General features: G+C 42.5%; 2 protein-coding genes and 1 long non-coding RNA gene across 34 annotated transcripts in view; 2 read left to right on the forward strand and 1 right to left on the reverse strand.

The window, feature by feature from the left end:
* The window catches only part of RCAN3 (RCAN family member 3), an 82,458-nt gene extending 79,763 nt beyond the window's left edge, over positions 1–2,695 (forward strand). For 2 of the 3 annotated variants that reach the window (XM_038377659.2, XM_043506042.1), the window contains exons 8-9: positions 48–132; positions 1,935–2,695. In XM_038377659.2, coding sequence (XP_038233587.2) covers positions 48–132; positions 1,935–2,076 — 227 coding nt within the window. In that variant the 3' untranslated portion in view covers positions 2,077–2,695. Of the gene's footprint in view, positions 1–47; positions 182–1,934 lie in introns of those variants that run through there. The other variant, XM_043506043.1, reaches the window with a different exon arrangement.
* Positions 2,696–8,485: 5,790 nt separating this feature from the next.
* LOC119845287 lies at positions 8,486–10,756 on the reverse strand. 3 transcript variants are annotated; one of them, XR_006278234.1, is made up of 3 exons: positions 9,933–10,747; positions 8,799–8,989; positions 8,486–8,603 (listed from the first exon to the last, which is right to left on the reverse strand). It is a non-coding gene; the product is annotated as an uncharacterized LOC119845287 (long non-coding RNA). The 3 variants fall into 3 exon arrangements; XR_006278232.1 differs by having other exon boundaries at positions 8,799–10,537; positions 10,598–10,694; XR_006278233.1 differs by having other exon boundaries at positions 8,799–10,756.
* Positions 10,757–10,914: 158 nt separating this feature from the next.
* SRRM1 (serine and arginine repetitive matrix 1) overlaps positions 10,915–17,349 on the forward strand; it is a 28,730-nt gene continuing 22,295 nt past the window's right edge. For 15 of the 28 annotated variants that reach the window (XM_043506013.1, XM_043506016.1, XM_043506024.1 and 12 more), the window contains exons 1-2: positions 11,214–11,417; positions 15,234–15,323. In XM_043506013.1, coding sequence (XP_043361948.1) covers positions 11,397–11,417; positions 15,234–15,323 — 111 coding nt within the window. In that variant the 5' untranslated portion in view covers positions 11,214–11,396. Of the gene's footprint in view, positions 11,418–11,559; positions 11,615–15,233; positions 15,324–17,349 lie in introns of those variants that run through there. The other 13 variants (XM_043506014.1, XM_043506017.1, XM_043506018.1 and 10 more) reach the window with 5 other exon arrangements.

The raw sequence follows: 17,349 nt of genomic DNA on the forward strand, positions 1-17,349 counted from the left end.
GCTATTTAAACAAAATATACTCAGTCTTTTTTTCCCCTCACTTGTAGGTTCCGGAGCAATCATAGCTGCCATCGTAGTTGGAGTGATTATTATATTCACAGCGGTTCTGCTCATGTTGAAAATGTATAACAGGTACATGGTTTTTTTCCTAATTTCTTTTATATAGCTCAGGTTAGACAGGATAAACCAAAATCACTGCCATGTGCTTAGAATTTCTCAGGTCTACGCTGTATTATCTCGCAGGCCATTTCAAGGACTTAATTGCCGAAATTCCAAGGACTAAAACTACAGTACATATTCCTGACTGTTCATTTGAAATTTCAGACATCATAACCATTTTCTCTCGCGACCTTGAGGATCTTGTCTTTTTCTGTTCTTTCCACTCCACTAGCACTGGTTTCCTTGCTGTCCTGCCTTCTCCTCTGCACCTCCTGTATCTTCGTGTCTCAGCCACGCTTTCTGATATCTCAAACTTCAGAACAAAACATTTTAAATTCCTTTTGCATATGCCTCTTGATGTCTCTCTCTCCTTCTGCTATTCTGCTGTATTTAAGTCTGTATAACTGTTTTAGATGCAGTTTTCATGAAAGACTCTACAAGAAACAGAAATGTAACTTCCCCATCCTCCTCCTTCCTAGTTCCATTTCCTTTCCCTCTCATCCTGATTGCTGGCCCTTCCTGCCCCCTGCTGCTCCACTCCATGTGCTCTGTGTAGCACAGCAGCAAACTGAAACTGACCATAAATCAGTTTAGTTTCATTTTGCTCCAAGCAGGAGAGTCCAAGGGATTTGTCTGTTTTTACATTGTTGCTTTCCAAGATACAAAAAGCGTAAATGAATGCAAGTCCGGCAGAGGCTTTTTGCATGCCAGCTCCAGGCTTTGTCTACCATTTTCTGGCATATGCTGACTTCTGGTTACCTACTTCTTCCAGATGAGGCAACTTAAGTGAACCAGTTCATCTTCATGAATCCTGAAGGAGTTTGTGTCTTCGGTTGTCTTTTTGTACCTCTGGTGACAGAAGCCTGCTGCCTTTTGTCTCAGTGGAGGATACAGATGCCCATATGTTAGACAGGGCAGATGGGCTTCCTGTTTGCTTTCGGGGCTAATTATCTATAAATCCCTAAATGACTTGGGTCCTCGCTGAAATTTTTGGAACTAAAAAAATTTATTTGAAAAATGGCCTTTTTCAGAAAGTAAACTTGTAAAAACTGGTGGAGGGAGATCCATTTTATACCCTGCAAAACAGTAACAACTTTGCAAATTTTTCAAAAAACAATTTACTCATTTTTTCAACCTGCTGTACTGGTCTTTTCCTCCTCTTCCCCATCCCCCAGAGCGGTTAGCCAGCTGTAATGCCTTCACTGTCTGTCCTCAAGGAGAAAAGGAGTACTTGTGGCACCTTTGAGACTAACAAATTTATTTGAGCAAAGCTTATGCTCAAATAAATTTGTTAGTCTCTAAGGTGCCACAAGCATTCCTTTTCTTTTTGCGGATACCGACTAACACGGCTGCTACTCTGAAACCTGTCCTCAAGGATTAACTCTTGGGAGCAGGCAGCAGAAGATTTTTGATGTTGGACCCTGTTCTTTGGAACTCATTGCCCGAGTTTAGCAGAGTGGGCATCAAAAAGCTGCTTATTCTGGCAGTTTTGTGGCAGAAAGTGGAGTAGGGTGTGAATCTAAAACTCTCATCAACACACTGAGGAACCATTAGTAACACTGGGTTTCAATTAAAATCTTGGGATGAAATCTTGACTCCGTTAACTAAAATGGCAGGGATTTCCAATGACTTCAGTGTGGCCGGGATTTCATCCTTGATGTTCAACATACCATGATTCTTGCCATTTTTCCCCAGACAGTACTTAGAATGGTAAAGACCATTCCTGGACAAGAAGGAAACGATGAGGAAATTTTAATTTTAATTTCTCTTTACAGACGCATGAGGGAAAAACGAGAGCTAGAACCCACAAGCACCAAAGCCAAGACTCCACCGGCTTTTGGACAGAACAGTAACAATGCTAACAAACCCACAACAATAGCTATCATACCAGTGGACATCCATATGCAGAACAGATGACTGTGGACCTTGGCCCTACCTATGGGAGATCACTCTCCTTGAAGAATGAGACTTGACAACCAAACTCTTTGTTCACATAGACCTGTGACTCTTTACCAGAGGAGGACTGGCACTGGAATAGTGACTACGCGTGGAGTTGAAACCAAGGATTATGTGGGTAACTGGCCACATTTTCTTTTATTAGAAGGAAAAAATAAAATGCTGAGCACCTTTGTATGGCTGATCTAACAATGTGATGGCATCATATCAGCAGAAACATGAAGAGTCTTATTTTCTTTGTAGAAGTTAAGTGGCAACAAGTGGCAAAAATACCCTTTAGATGAGTCAAAAGATGCACACTCCTTTATTTACAGTGTCCTTGATGAGTCATGAGCAGTTTGGTGGGCTTTCTTTTCCTCTCCTGCAGTGATCAGTAGTGATGAAAATGAAAGATCTGGATGTAAAGGCTATAACTATGCTTCATTCTTGGATTTGTTATGCTTGTATCTTTTTATATTTTTAGCATGAGGAATAACATGTGAAGTAACAAAACTGTATTCAGACTTCACTGGCCTTTCTGATTCCCAATCAGATACATAGACGTGGATTCAGATAGAACAGGGTATGAATGTGATATGCTTTTAAAAAAAATTGATGTGTTCTAGCAACTTGACAGAGTTTGTCAGTTTCCAGCTGAATCCCTCTTTTCAGGGATTTTAACTCAGCAGCCATATTTGTGCTGGGTTCTCAGTTTGGGAACACTTATTTATTTTTTTTTACAAATGATGGGATGGGGAGAAAAATCAGTTCTATTTTTAAATTAGAAGAGGTTCAAACAGGAAGAGAATGAAAAACTAGTGATATTTTGTGTGTGGGGGGCTGCTTTTCTTTAAAGATAGACTTTTTAAAAAACAACTGAAATGTTGCAATCCATAATGTAGATTACAGACTTTGGCTTTTTTTTTTTTTTTTTTGAGAAAAATAAATTTTAAAAGCAACCACAAGCTATTTGGTTTTGCATGAGTGACTGTTGTGGGTGTGCAGTAATTCAACAAAAATTTCCCAAGGATTTTTCACAGGCCCACTGGGTACATACACAGAAGCTGCATTGTTACACACTCTATGGCCTATTGTTTCCATGATCTACATGTTAAAGCGTTCCTAAACATTAGTTAACAGAGTAGACAGCAATGGTTCGGCAGAAGGCGGTATAGCCTATTGATCTAATAATTCACCTGCGCAAAAGCCCCTATATAACGATGCACATGATAGAACTCTAAAAAGCATTGACCCCCATCCTTCAACTTGCCCAGCCTCAGTGTTGTAGCACAAGCCACACACTGGAATACCCAGGCACAACAGAGGGTGAACTGACTATACAGTATTAACCTCTGAGTCTGAATTCACTTGGTTCAATGGGTTTAAATTACGCCCATGGCATTGTATTAAAAGAGGGTTAATACAGACTTGCGTGTAGAGCTGGCTTTAAGCACAAAAAAAGATAGTGACCACTTGGGGTCCACTCTTCTGAGGGCCTTAAGAAAATTTGCAACTGGCAGGCCAGCTTGATTTCTCTTTCTGGCACAGAAATAGGAGAAGAGGACACTCTGATCTGATAGGTTTCAGAGTAGCAGCCGTGTTAGTTGGTATTTGCAAAAAGAAAAGGAGTACTTGTGGCACCTTAGAGACTAACATTTATTTGAGCATAAGCTTCCGTGAACTACAGCTCACTTCACTGGATGCATCTGATAGTGATCTTCTTTTGGCAACTTGTAGCTCTTTAGGTACTATAAAGCCAGCCCTGCCTGGGAAACACTTTGTCATTTACAAAGGGCTGTTACTAATTAAACTGATCAAAGAACCAATTTTGAAAAGGAATTTTTAAAAAATGCTAAGCCTGAGAATTTTAAAATAATTGTCCATGATTTAAATCTGAGTGCAACTCATTTGTAATTCTCCCCACCACAAAAACTCCACTACTGTCACAAATCAACCTGACTCCCCTGGGTGCTTCAGTTTAAAACATAAAAAGAAAAGGAGTACTTGTGGCACCTTAGAGACTAACAAATTTATTTGAGCATAAGCTTTCGTGAGCTACAGCTCACTTCATCGGATGCATTTGGTGGAAAATACAGAGGGGAGATTGATATATACACACACAGAGAACATGAAACAATGGGTTTTATCATACACACTGTAAGGAGAGGTTTCAGAGTAGCAGCTGTGTTAGTCTGTATTTGCAAAAAGAAAAGGAGTACTTGTGGCACCTTAGAGACTAACAAATCAAATGCATCCGATGAAGTGAGCTGTTGCTCATGAAAGCTTATGCTCTAATAAATTTGTTAGTCTCTAAGGTGCCACAAATACTCCTTTTCTTTTTACTGTAAGGAGAGTGATCACTTAAGATGGGCCATCACCAGCAGCGGGGGGCGGGGGGGGAGGAGGAAAACCTTTCATGGTGACAAGCAGGTAGGCTATTTCCAGCAGTTAACAAGAACATCTGAGGAACAGTGGGGGGTGGGGTGAGGTGGAGAAATAACATGGGGAAATAGTTTTACTTTGTGAAATGACTCATCCATTCCCAGTCTCTATTCAAGCCTAAGTTAATTGTATCCAGTTTGCAAATTAATTCCAATTTAGCAGTCTCTCCTTGGAGTCTGTTTTTGAAGCTTTTTTGTTGAAGGATAGCCACTCTTAGGTCTGTGATCGAGTGACCAGAGAGATTGAAGTGTTCTCCAACTGGTTTTTGAATGTTATAATTCTTGACGTCTGATTTGTGTCCATTCATTCTTTTGCGTAGAGACTGTCCAGTTTGGCCAATGTACATGGCAGAGGGGCATTGCTGGCACATGATGGCATATATCACATTGGTAGATGCGCAGGTGAACGAGCCTCTGATAGTGTGGCTGATGTGATTAGGCCCTATGATGGTGTCCCCTGAATAGCTATGTGGACAGAGTTGGCAACGGGCTTTGTTGCAAGGATAGGTTCCTGGGTTAGTGGTTCTGTTGTGTGGTTGCTGGTGAGTATTTGCTTCAGATTGGGGGGCTGTCTGTAAGCAAGGACTGGCCTGTCTCCCAAGATCTGTGAGAGTGATGGGTCGTCCTTCAGGATACGTTGTAGATCCTTGATGATGTGTTGGAGAGGTTTTAGTTGGGGGCTGAAGGTGATGGCTTGTGGCGTTCTTTTATTTTCTTTGTTGGGCCTGTCCTGTAGTAGCTGACTTCTGGATACTCTTCTGGCTCTGTCAATCTGTTTCTTCACTTCAGCAGGTGGGTATTGTAGTTGTAGGAATGCATGATAGAGATTGACAGAGCCAGAAGAGTACCCAGAAGTCACCTACTACAGGACAGGCCCAACAAAGAAAATAACAGAACGCCACTAGCCATCACCTTCAGCCCCCAACTAAAACTTCTCCAACGCATCATCAAGGATCTACAACCTATCCTGAAGGATGACCCATCACTCTCACAGATCTTGGGAGACAGGCCAGTCCTTGCTTACAGACAGCCCCCCAATCTGAAGCAAATACAGCAACCACACAACAGAACAGAACCACTAACCCAGGAACCTATCCTTGCAACAAAGCCCGTTGCCAACTCTGTCCACATAGCTATTCAGGGGACACCATCAGAGGGCCTAATCACATCAGCCACACTATCAGAGGCTCGTTCACCTGCGCATCTACCAATGTGATATATGCCATCATGTGCCAGCAATGCCCCTCTGCCATGTACATTGGCCAAACTGGACAATCTCTACGTAAAAGAATAAATGGACACAAATCAGACGTCAAGAATTATAACATTCAAAAACCAGTTGGAGAACACTTCAATCTCTCCGGTCACTCGATTACAGACCTGAGGGTGGCTATCCTTCAACCAAAAAAACTTCAAAAACAGACTCCAACGAGAGACTGCTGAATTGGAATTAATTTGCAAACTGGATACAATTAACTTAGGCTTGAATAGAGACTGGGAATGGATGAGTCATTACACAAAGTAAAACTATTTCCCCATGTTATTTCTCCCCCCCACCCCCACCCCCACCCCCCCACTGTTCCTCAGATGTTCTTGTTAACTGCTGGAAATAGCCTACCTGCTTGTCACCATGAAAGGTTTTCCTCCTTTCCACCCCCTGCTGCTGGTGATGGCTCATCTTAAGTGATCACTCTCCTTACAGTGTGTATGATAAAACCCATTGTTTCATGTTCTCTGTGTGTGTATATCAATCTCCCCTCTGCATTTTCCACCAAAGGCATCCGATGAAGTGAGCTGTAGCTCACGAATGCTTATGCTCAAATAAATTTGTTAGTCTCTAAGGTGCCACAAGTACTCCTTTTCTTTTTTGTGAATACAGACTAACACGGCTGCTACTCTGAAACCAGTTTAAAACATGCAACCAGAAAAGACATTAAGCTGATTGCTCTACAAACAAAAGCTGGTGAATATTTTACCCTGAGCCAGGACTCAGAAAGGTAAGTTTTTTATATTGCCAACACTACCTCAAAAATGTGAACTAAGTGTAAATGATGGAGAGATGAGTCTGCAGACAGCCTGGAATGATAGCTTGGACAGGTGTGAATTGTCCATCTAGCCCAGTATCCTGTCTTCCGATAGTGGCCAGTACCAGATGCTTCAGAGGGAGTGAACAGAACAGGCCATCTTCTGTTGTCCAGACCCAGCTTCTAGCAGTCAGAGGTTTAGGGACACCCAGAGCATTGAAGTTGCGTCCGTGACCATCTTGGCTAATAGCTATTGATGGACCTATCCTCCATCAACTTTTCTAATTCTTTTTTGAACCCAGTCATACTTCTGGCTTTCGGAACATCCTCTGACAACAAGTTCCACAGGTGAACTGTGCATTGGGTGAAGAAGTACTCCTTTATGTTGCTTTAAACCTGCTGCCTATTAATTTCATTGGGTGACCCCTGGTTCGTGTGAGATGTGAAGGGGTAAATAATACTTCCTTATTCACTTTCTCCACACCACTGATGATTTTATAGACTTCTATCATATCTCCCCTCAGTTGTCTCTTTTCCAAGATGAACAGTCCCAGCCTTAATCTCTCCTCACCCGAAAGCTGTTCCATACCCCTAATCATTTTTGTTGCCCTTCTCTGTACTTTTCCCAATTTTTATATATCTTTCTTTGAGATGGGGTGACCAGAATTACACATGGTATTCAAGGTGTGAGTGTACCATGGATTTATTTTGTGGCACTATATGTTCTGTCTTATCTATCCCTTTCCTAATGGTTCCTAACTTTGTTTTTTTTTTTGATTGCTGCTGCAGTTTGAGCAGATGTTTTGCAGAGAACGATCCACAATGATTCAAAGATCTTTTTCTTAAGTAGTAACAGCTAATTTAGACCCCATCATTTTGAATGTACAGTTTGGATTATGTTTTCCAATATGCATTACTTTGAATTTATCAACATTGAATTTCATCTGCCATTTTGTTGCAGTCACCCAGTTTTGTGAGATCACTTTGTAACTCTTCGCAGTCTGCTTTGGACTTAACTATCTTGAGTAATTTAGTATCGTCTACAAACTTTGCCATCACACTGTTTATTCCTTTTTCAATAACATTACTATGCTGGTAAAAGCCTAGTCTAGCTACAGTTTGCTAAACTGGAATAAGCTATATCAGTAAACACTTTTATACTGGGATAATTGTATCTACACTGGCGAGAGGGAGGATGTTTGCTGCTTTAACTATGCTGGCATAGTTAAAGCTGCAAACTCTTTAGGACAGACAAGGCATCACTACTCTACTTGCTCCTAGGCAGAAGCTATAACATTCTTCATTTTAAATACTTTACTGAAACATAACTACAGGCAAGACAACCCTTCACAGACAGGGAAAGCTTTAGCCAGTGTAATAGCATCTTGGGCATCAAGGCTGTAACATGATATGCAAGCTATGTACGGAAACAAACCTGGCAATTTTTTGGTCCCACAGTGAAAATAAGTAAGCAAACATACTTAAAAAACCCAAAACTACAACCATACAGCTACAACCTCACCGAATGAATTTGCAAGCAAGCTTCTGCAAGCCAGCTTTTGTTCCTTTTGCATTGTTTTATTGACTATTTTTTAGCAGTGGGTATGTAGCGCCACCTAGCGTCATCCTCCTATATGATGGGAAGCAGCTACCCTATATTACAGGCAGTATTTCCCTATAATAAGGGATGGACTCCACAGTTTTGCCACAGTTGCTAATATTGCAGAAATTTGTCCCCATTCATGGTTATAAATAAGCTTGGCAGAATTCTATTTTTATTTTTTTAATATATAATTTCAATGTTTATTTTAAAGTATTTTTTCAATTTTTATCCATTTTAAATTTTCACAGCTGTGGGAAATTATAAAGGGGTTTAGACAATGGGAAGGCGGTTGATAGACTGACTAATGACAGAAGATGCTGAGATTCAAAAAGTTAAAGCTTTATAACCATTAAAATACAAATGGTCAACATCATATGACAAACATATGCAAAGAAATATCTTTAAATAAAGCTTTTTCTTTCTTTGCCTATTTGTAAATTTCTATTTCTAATATAAAGAAAAGGAGTACTTGTGGCACCTTAGAAAAAACCTTGTTTTTTTCCACCAAATGCATCCGATGAAGTGAGCTGTAGCTCACGAAAGCTTACGCTCTAATAAATTTGTTAGTCTCTAAGGTGCCACAAGTACTCCTTTTCTTTTTGCGAATACAGACTAACACGGCTGCTACTCTGAAACCTATTTCTAATATATTTTCATTGGCTGGTGTGTGTACAGTGAAATTGGCATTTACTGACATTTACTCATAAAAATCTAATCCTTTCAATCTTAGTTACAAGGCTACTTACCGCTGCTTCACATTATCAAAGTGCTGTAGAAATGTTAGCTGATCCAGCAGAATAGTATCTCCAGTCTGGATGTATGACATGCTGGAAAAGAGATTATGTCAATTTGAAATCTAGTTTTTTCCTCCTCTTTTTAATAGTGTCTGAAGTCCCACACCTGCCCTTGAGTCCCTGCCAAATGTTGTGGTTTTATACATACACACTTGCCTGGTCTGTTTCAGCTAAGTGCCATCAAATGCACAGCAAAATCCAACTGAAAAATTCCAGTTTTGTTCTCTTTAAAGATATACAGACTCCATTTTTATCGTGAAATGATTTTTATAGGGGTGGCGCTGAAGGCAGAAACCATGTATTTGGGTGGTTGTTACTACATCAAGCCAAAGGGTGCGGCAGCACCCCTCATTCCAGCACCCATGTACAGACTTAGTTTTTTATCTAAAAGAAAAACATAACCCCTGCCCCCAATTTAGACGGGAGTGTAATTTTTAAATAGTCTTTTTAAATATACAACAATATGAACACAGCAATTGTCACAGACTACAGATCTGTCTAATCCAGTACCCTGCCTTTGACTGTAGCCGTTACCACCTCCTTCACAGGAAGCTGATGCAGTCAGATGTTATGTTATAACCAAGCGAGAAAGTTTCTTTCTAATCCCAATTAGACTGGTTTATTTCTGAAAGCATGGGGGGTTTTATCCCTTCCAAAACTCGTGTTTTAAATTTGTATTATTTTCTATTGTAACTGTTACGGTAACTTTTTGACGTTGACCTATTCTCTCCCGTATATATTAGATAATTTTGCTTTCAAAATATTGCTCTCTGTCAGTACAAATAATGAAGCAATGGGAAAACTGGCTACCATATGTTCAGATGTTCTCTTCCTCGAGAGGCTGGAAGTATTTTGCAGACAAGCTAGTTTAAGGGTTTGGGGAGCAAGTAATTTCCAGCAGGTCACAGTTGCTAAAGACATAAGGCCTGAAAACACTCTCAATCCTGTTTTGATCCTTGAGTGGCTCTTGACTTACAGTGCTGTAATGACAGACGGTTGAGGCTGCTATGCCAGGACGTGACAGTGGAGTCCATGTGGTGGGAAGACTGCTGCTTAACATCAACCACCAATCAGTTCCTCATCACAGACCCTACTGCTCGCCCGTCTGGCTTCAACCTGCCATGTCAGCGGGGGACCTTCTTAACTGATTCTGGACTGGGCAACGCCTTCGTGCAGCCAACCAGCTGGGCGTTGGGGTCTTGGAGACAATCCAAGCTGTGGCTGTGGTGCAGATTGAACAAGAATATGCGTTGTCGAGGAGTGCCTGCTAACCAAATTCAGCAGTGAGCTCCACGCGCTCCACTTGGCTACTAAGAACGCTATTGCCTGGCAACTATGCAAATGCTAAATCAATCAATAAGCTCCTGATGCACAGCAGAGGGGAAGTGGAGTGACACTGCTCTATTGGCTGATAGGCAAAAGAGCAAATACGGGTGCGGGAAGAAGACTCCTGTCCCACTCAGGCTTTGCCTTCGCTACAAACAGGTGATTTTTCCCAGCAGGAACAGCGTAGTGGATTTTGTTCTTTTGCCCATGGGACTAGGCGTGTTCAGCACTATACCCCTTCCCCGTAAGCGCTCCCTAGCTGTAAAGACCACCGGGCCTCGCCTCTACTAGGAGTTACAGCAGGCTGGCTACCACCCAGCGGGTCGCCTGGGGTAAAGGATGCGCTTTCGGGGCTCGTGAAGACAGAGCGCGTGTATGGGGGGGTAAGTGGAGAAGACCCTGCTGGGGCAGGGAGGGAAGACAGGGGACCTGTCCCAGAAGAAGCGGGGGAGGGCCCTACCCTATTAAAGGGGGGACGCAGGCCCTATACCCGTGAGGGGGCTCCTATGAAGCGCTGAGTCGCAGGAGGCAGATGCGACGCGGGAAAGAGGGGCTGGGGGAGGGGAGGATGAGGCGGAACGAGCTCCACCGGCCACAGCTTAAGTCTCCTGCCTAGGCGGGGCCCCCTTCGGCGCATGCGCAATTGACTCCAGAATCACATGACCACCTGAACCCCGGCACCCCACCCGCGACCCAGTCTGCGCGCGCATTACAATCTTCCCTTCGCTACCGCGCGGGAAGGGCAGGTTCCACCTCTCGCGCCGCTAGAGCCCCCACGCTCCATGGTCAGCCTCCTCATTGGCCGGCGGCCGCCGGATAGACCCTTGAACTCTCCTCCCGTAGTCCCGCGCCTCCATCCCGGTGCCGTCTGATTGGCTTAAAGTGGAGCGCGGCCCGCCCTCTTCGCCGCGTCCGCTGATTGGCTGACGGCTAGGGGGCTCGCGGTCGCGTTCGGACCCGCCCATTTCGTTCTGTGTCGCGCGACTCTGTCTCTCATCTCGCCGCTTTTCCTCCTCCCCGCGGTGAACGTGAGGGAGGGAGGGAGAGAGGAAGGGGTCCTGCGGGCGCGGTGCACGCCGGGATAGGGAGTGCTCTGCGGCCAGGAGGAGGCAAGATGGATGCGGGCTTCTTCCGCGTAAGTGTTACCCTCAGCGGGCCGGTGGAGCGGCCCGGCCGGGCGAACGCAGGGAGCCGGGCCGCTGGGAAGCACCGCGACGGGCGCTGCCGCCGCCGGGTCCTCCTGCGAGCGCGGCCCTGCCTCCCTCCTCTCCCGCCCTGCGCAGGCTCCCGTGAGGAGCCGCGGCGCAGAAAATGGCGGCCGGAAGGTGGTCGGTGCGGTTCGTTCCACACGCGGGGGGTGGGGGGGACAGTGTCATCGCGCGGGCGTCTCTGGGGCTGGGTAGGTTGGAGGAGGGAGGGGCCTGCCCTTTCCTCTGGGGCTGGGGGGGGGTGGTATGCCCGGGGGGGGGCGGCTCTTCCCCCCGCACGCGCACACTCATCCAAAGGCCGCGGGGAGGCCGCCACCTCCTGTGCAGGGCCTGCGCCGCCAGGAGGAGTCGGGCCTTTCCGCGCGCCAGGCCCTGCTGCCCCGCGGCGCCATGTGGGCCGCCTGGGCCTGGTGTCCCGCGGGGGGAAGAGGAGTCTCCCTCGCTCGCTCCCTCCCTCCCACGCCAGGGGCCCGGGCTGGGAGCCGAACTCTGCTCGGCCTGGGCGCTCTGGAGGCGGGTTCTTGAACCTCACTCTGCGCCCTGCTGGGTCTCCTCATGGCCAGGCACCCTCTTGTTTTGGTTATGCGATAGAGACTGTGCTGGACAGGCCTCCCCCTGAAACTTTATTTACAGCGATACCTGGGACGCACCTGCCTTTTCACTATGAGATGATAGGGAGAAAGTGGCACCGGAGGATCTAAAGGCCAAAATCACAATCGGGCAGCAGAAAACAATTTGATCTATTTTTCCCACCTCCCCCGTGGGGCGGGGAGGGAACGGATCTTTACATGTGTAATGGTCTAGTTACTTAGCAAGTGGTAAGCGTTGGGCAAAGGTAAATGATAAGAAAATAGCTATCGTCGGTGTTTGTTCATGTTGGCTTTTGCCTTTGCTAAAACAAACACTGCAAGAGAAAATGTCTGGAACATCCTTAGATGCTATAAAACTTAAACAATAACATATCCAGGATATATTTATCCTTCTCTCTTTTCCCCATCTTGTTAGAATTAACTTGTTTTCTGTATGGGACTAACATATGAGTTGTATGTATACCAGAGGCTATCATGAGAGTAAGTGGCACTAAAAATATCAACTTGAAATCCTTCCCCATACAAGTTCTCCAGGAAGTATTAATAATTTAGCTTGGAGGAAAGACTCCAAAGCAAAGGCTGTTTGGTTGCATATGCATGGTGCTTTAAAAACACAAGAAAAGGTTATTTTTGCCTCAGGGAGCTTACAGTCTAAGGGCATGCTTCTGCAGGCACTGGACTCTCTACATTTATTGCTTCACAGAGAGAATTGGTATGCCTGGTCCTCTGGATTTGCAGAGTTTGGTTCAAAGTTTTCAAGGTTTTTCCAAGTGATGTGTTTTTACACACACAACTTTTATTGTCAGAGAGTACTCAAATAATTACAGTGAAAATACTTTTTTTGTAAACACATTTTTAGTTTTTGGGATTATTATAAAAGCAGGTTAGCAGTTTAATTTCTTCCTCAGAGCAAAGAGGACTGTTGCGATTGATGATGATCTCGGGGTGTTACATGTTCTCAATGCAATGTGTACAGTTTACAAATTGGCTTCTTCATTGAAATGCAGATTGTACTATTCAGTTTCAAATTTCTCTTGGTGACCAGTGCTGCTTACCATGCCTTATGAACGAACTTCTAGGCTACGGGGCTGAGCAAAATTCAAACTGCTTTTTTTTTTTTTTTTTGCCTCCTATGGGGGGAGAGGAGGCAGGGAATCTTATTTCTATATCTGACTGCAGAATCTTGAATATTTGGGTGATATGACAAATACGCTAAATTCAGTTTTGACTGAAGTGGGAACACATCAAACATGGAAGCACTGTGGATAGTCTTGTATTCAGATGTATCTTAATCCTTGAAAATAAATGCTAGCCCCTAGGATTTCTATTCTTCAGAATTACAGATGAAAACATTAGGAGTTATAGCCCCATCTCTGTATATAATGACTTCATTTTATAGCATCTTATCTTGCCGTCACATCTGAAGGTGCTTTTCTAAAAGATGCACAATTTTACAATACGGTCTGCTGTGCCAAGTTAATAACTGAAAGCAAGCAAAAACAAATGTGCTTTTACTTTTTTGATTTAAAGTGCCAACATTCTTATTTCATGTCTCTGGGCATGGAGTTAGAGAGATGGTACTAAGGTTGAAGCAGTCGTGCAGTATAGGACTGGTGAGCTTGCAGTTCAGGATCAGATTAATTCAATTTGTTTGTATAGCAAAGAGTGACTAGAGAGCTTGGATTAAATACCAAATGGCTTTAAATCAAGTGGATGGAGTACCTTAATGCATCAAAAACTCCATATGCTTGCTTGCCCTCTAGTTCCATCCCAAGTTGTACGCTTGGACCAGTATGTTAATATAAATACTTACCATATTGTAATGTATGGAAAGGTTAATGTATAAATCCCTTTCTTTTGAATTAGTTACAATGGTAGCTGGTTAAATAAACTTTGAATATGAAAACACAGTTTGTGATTCAAGACTGAACAAATGAACAATATTTCAGAACCTTTGGTCTGGGCAGACTGAGCTATATTAACTTTTGTTGCATCATGTTTTTAAAAAAATACAATATTAGGACCCAGTCCTGCAAATTCATACTTGCATGTGTATGAAGTAAATGGAACTATTTATGCAAATGTTGTTTCCAGGATTAGACTCAATCTCTGACTATACTGTAAGAAATGAACTATAGTTACACTATACATGAAAGTGAATCAATCATTTATAATGCTGTACAATCAACAAAGCAGGATTCCCCTCTTTATAACCTGTAGCTTAATTACATGCTAGATTAATGAATTGTGCAGGGTGGTGGTAAATTTCAAAGAAATTTCACCTGAAGCTTGAGTAAAGGATTGAGTGTTTGTAATCTTCTGTGATGATTTCAGTGTATAATGTCATTTCTGACATTAGCTCTAAGGCTGGGTCTACATTCAAAAGTTAACTCGACCTGTGTGTGAAAAGTCCACTCCCGAGTGACAGATTTAAGCCGACCTAACCCTCAGCATAGACATCTTTTTCCCTGGACCTAGCTACCGCATCTCTGGTAGGTCGATTTGACTGCACCTGCAGGAGAACCCCTCCTGTTTTTATTGTGAGTTTCTACACTTGTAGCACTACAGTGTCTGCAGCTGCCTCTGTAGTGCTTCAAGTATAGACAATCCCTGACAATCTGTTTTAAAGCCAAATCGATCTTTAACACCAGATTTAAAGAAGAAAATGAGCACTTGAAGTTATTAAAAATAATGGGGGCACAGGTGAATAGCAGTATTAAAAAGATTTCACCTTTGATCTATTCTATAAATGCTCCAGTTTTTTTCTTCTGCTTTTTTCTGCTCTTGGACAGAAAAAAATGAACTTTTTCCTGCTGAGCAGATCTCTTTGAGAAGGCTATATACTGCAACTCAAAATTATTTGACAGCATTGTGCATGCTTTTAGATTTGCAAGTACTGCACCGTGGTGAATTATATGATTTAAGTGTCAGAGCTATGAAACCTGATTACCATCTTCAGTAGGATATGAAGATTGGTTAGTGAAGTGGAATGCTTCTTGAAGGTGTCTGTACAGGTGGTACAACTGAATATTTTTTAATTACTATGCAGTTTGTCAAAATTGTTTTTAATGCAAATATATGGCAAGGGACAAGTGGTAGACTAGCTGTGGAACAAAGTTTGATGGCATACTGACTAAAATCTTTCTATTATAGGGAACGAGCGCGGAGCAGGACAATCGCTTCAGCAACAAACAGAAGAAACTCTTGAAGCAGCTGAAATTTGCAGAATGTCTAGAAAAGAAAGTAAGTTGAGTTTGTTTATTTGGGCAGGATGGGTGTGGAATAAAGTAAACTTTTAAGATGTCACAACCCAGATGCACAAGACACAATTCTGAATGGCTATCAATGATTTGTATAGACACTGGAGGGAAGTCGCACACAAAAATACATGTATTAAAATGATGTTCAGGATATCCAAATACATATTAAAGTACACCCTTTAAAAGAGCACACATGGTATATTTATAATATTAAAAGGATAGTGCCAGTAAGCTTTGGGTCCAAATTTAGGGTTTGGTTTTAAAAAACAAAAAACCAACTTTCAAGATGACCAGAAAATATTATTTTCAAAAGTGACTTGTCTCTAGATGCTTTTAAAATATTGCCCAAACTGTTGTCTTGAAATTTTAAATTTCAGCTGAGTGTCTGTCTGTGTCTCTCTCTTTAAAAAAAAAACAAACAAAAAAAAAAAAACAAAAACAGGCAATACCTATTTTAACTGATAGTAAAACTGATGCACTTGCAGTGTGTCCTCAGTAGGAAGAGAGAGAATGCCTAGAGAAACTAAATTGTAGTCTGGGGCTAATGATGATTTTGTGTGCTGGGGAATTGGTTCCTCTGAAAGTTGGCAGTAAGTAACCACCCACTTCTGTTGTCACTACAGCCGACAATGGGGTTTCAATAGTTTCTATTGCTCATGTGCCTACTTTGTGGAAGATAAGGCTGGCGAGTCCACAGGCACTGACTCCTGCAGTAGGAGCCCCAGCAAACTGTAAACAGGGCTCCATCAAGGAGGCAATGATTATCCCTAAATCATAAAGACTGAACTCTAATCTAAATTCTGAAGTAACTACAAAACGGTATCTGAGAAAAACACAATGTAACTTACCTTTTGGGAGCTATGATCATGATCTAAGAATGTCACAAAGACTGTAACTTTAAGTGCCAGGGTAAGGCTGGGAGTTAAATTGCTAGTGAACCTCACTTTGGTACTAGGTACAATAGACAGGTTTCCGAGTAGCAGCCGTGTTAGTCTGTATTCGCAAAAAGAAAAGGAGTACTTGTGGCACCTTAGAGACTAACAAATTTATTAGAGCATATTTTTGGAATACCACTGAATGCATCAGATGAAGTGAGCTGTAGCTCAAGAAAGCTTATGCTCAAATAAATTTGTTAGTCTCTAAGGTGCCACAAGTAATCCTTTTCTTTTAGGTACAATAGAGAATCAGACATTTAAAAAAACACACAAATGTAATGTGAGAAGGACAAAAGGTTGGATTTCGCAAGTTTAACAAATTCTGTTAACTGTCAGAAATTTTATTAGTAGTTAGCTAACAAAAAACTGGACATGACTTAGACTTTTGATAAAATCCCTTGCAGAAAGTTGGCAAGAAAACTTTGAGCCTGATCCAACTATCATTGAAGTCAATGGGAAGTTTTCTGTTAACTTCAGTGGAAGTTGGACTGGACCCTTGGAGAATGTGGGATAAGAAGTAAAGTCCGATTATGACTTAAAATTGATTGAGATGATAAACTAAGATTAGGAATAACTGGCCAAGTCTTGGAGTATTTTAGCGTTCAGTACATTTCTTACTAACTTGAAAGTGGAAATATGTGGCGGTAAACAATGTTGGGCTGTAGTGTTGTTGATTAGTTATTTATATTGATGAAGACTATGGAGCATGGTGAGAAACTCCAGAAAGACCTAACAAAACTATAAAATGTAATGTGAAACCTAGCTCTTACATAGCAGTAGATCTCAAGAGTGCTTTAACAAAGGAGAGCATTGGCATTCTCAGTTTCACAGATGGGGAAACTGAGGCAGAGAGTGGTGGTGCCCTGCTTAAGGTCACTTAGAGGCCAGTGACACAGCTGGGAGTAGAAACCGGCTCTCCTGAGTCTTGTCCCAATGCTCTATCTGCTAGGCCACACAGTCAAACCATACAAATCTAGGTTCCGATTTCATTAAATGCTTTAAGAAAGATCTAGTGGTCATTTTGGACAGTTTAGATAATTTGTCTGCATAATACATAGTAACTTTTAATAAAGT

The sequence above is a fragment of the Dermochelys coriacea genome, chromosome 19, assembly GCF_009764565.3.
Source record: "Dermochelys coriacea isolate rDerCor1 chromosome 19, rDerCor1.pri.v4, whole genome shotgun sequence".
NCBI lineage: Eukaryota > Metazoa > Chordata > Testudines > Dermochelyidae > Dermochelys > Dermochelys coriacea.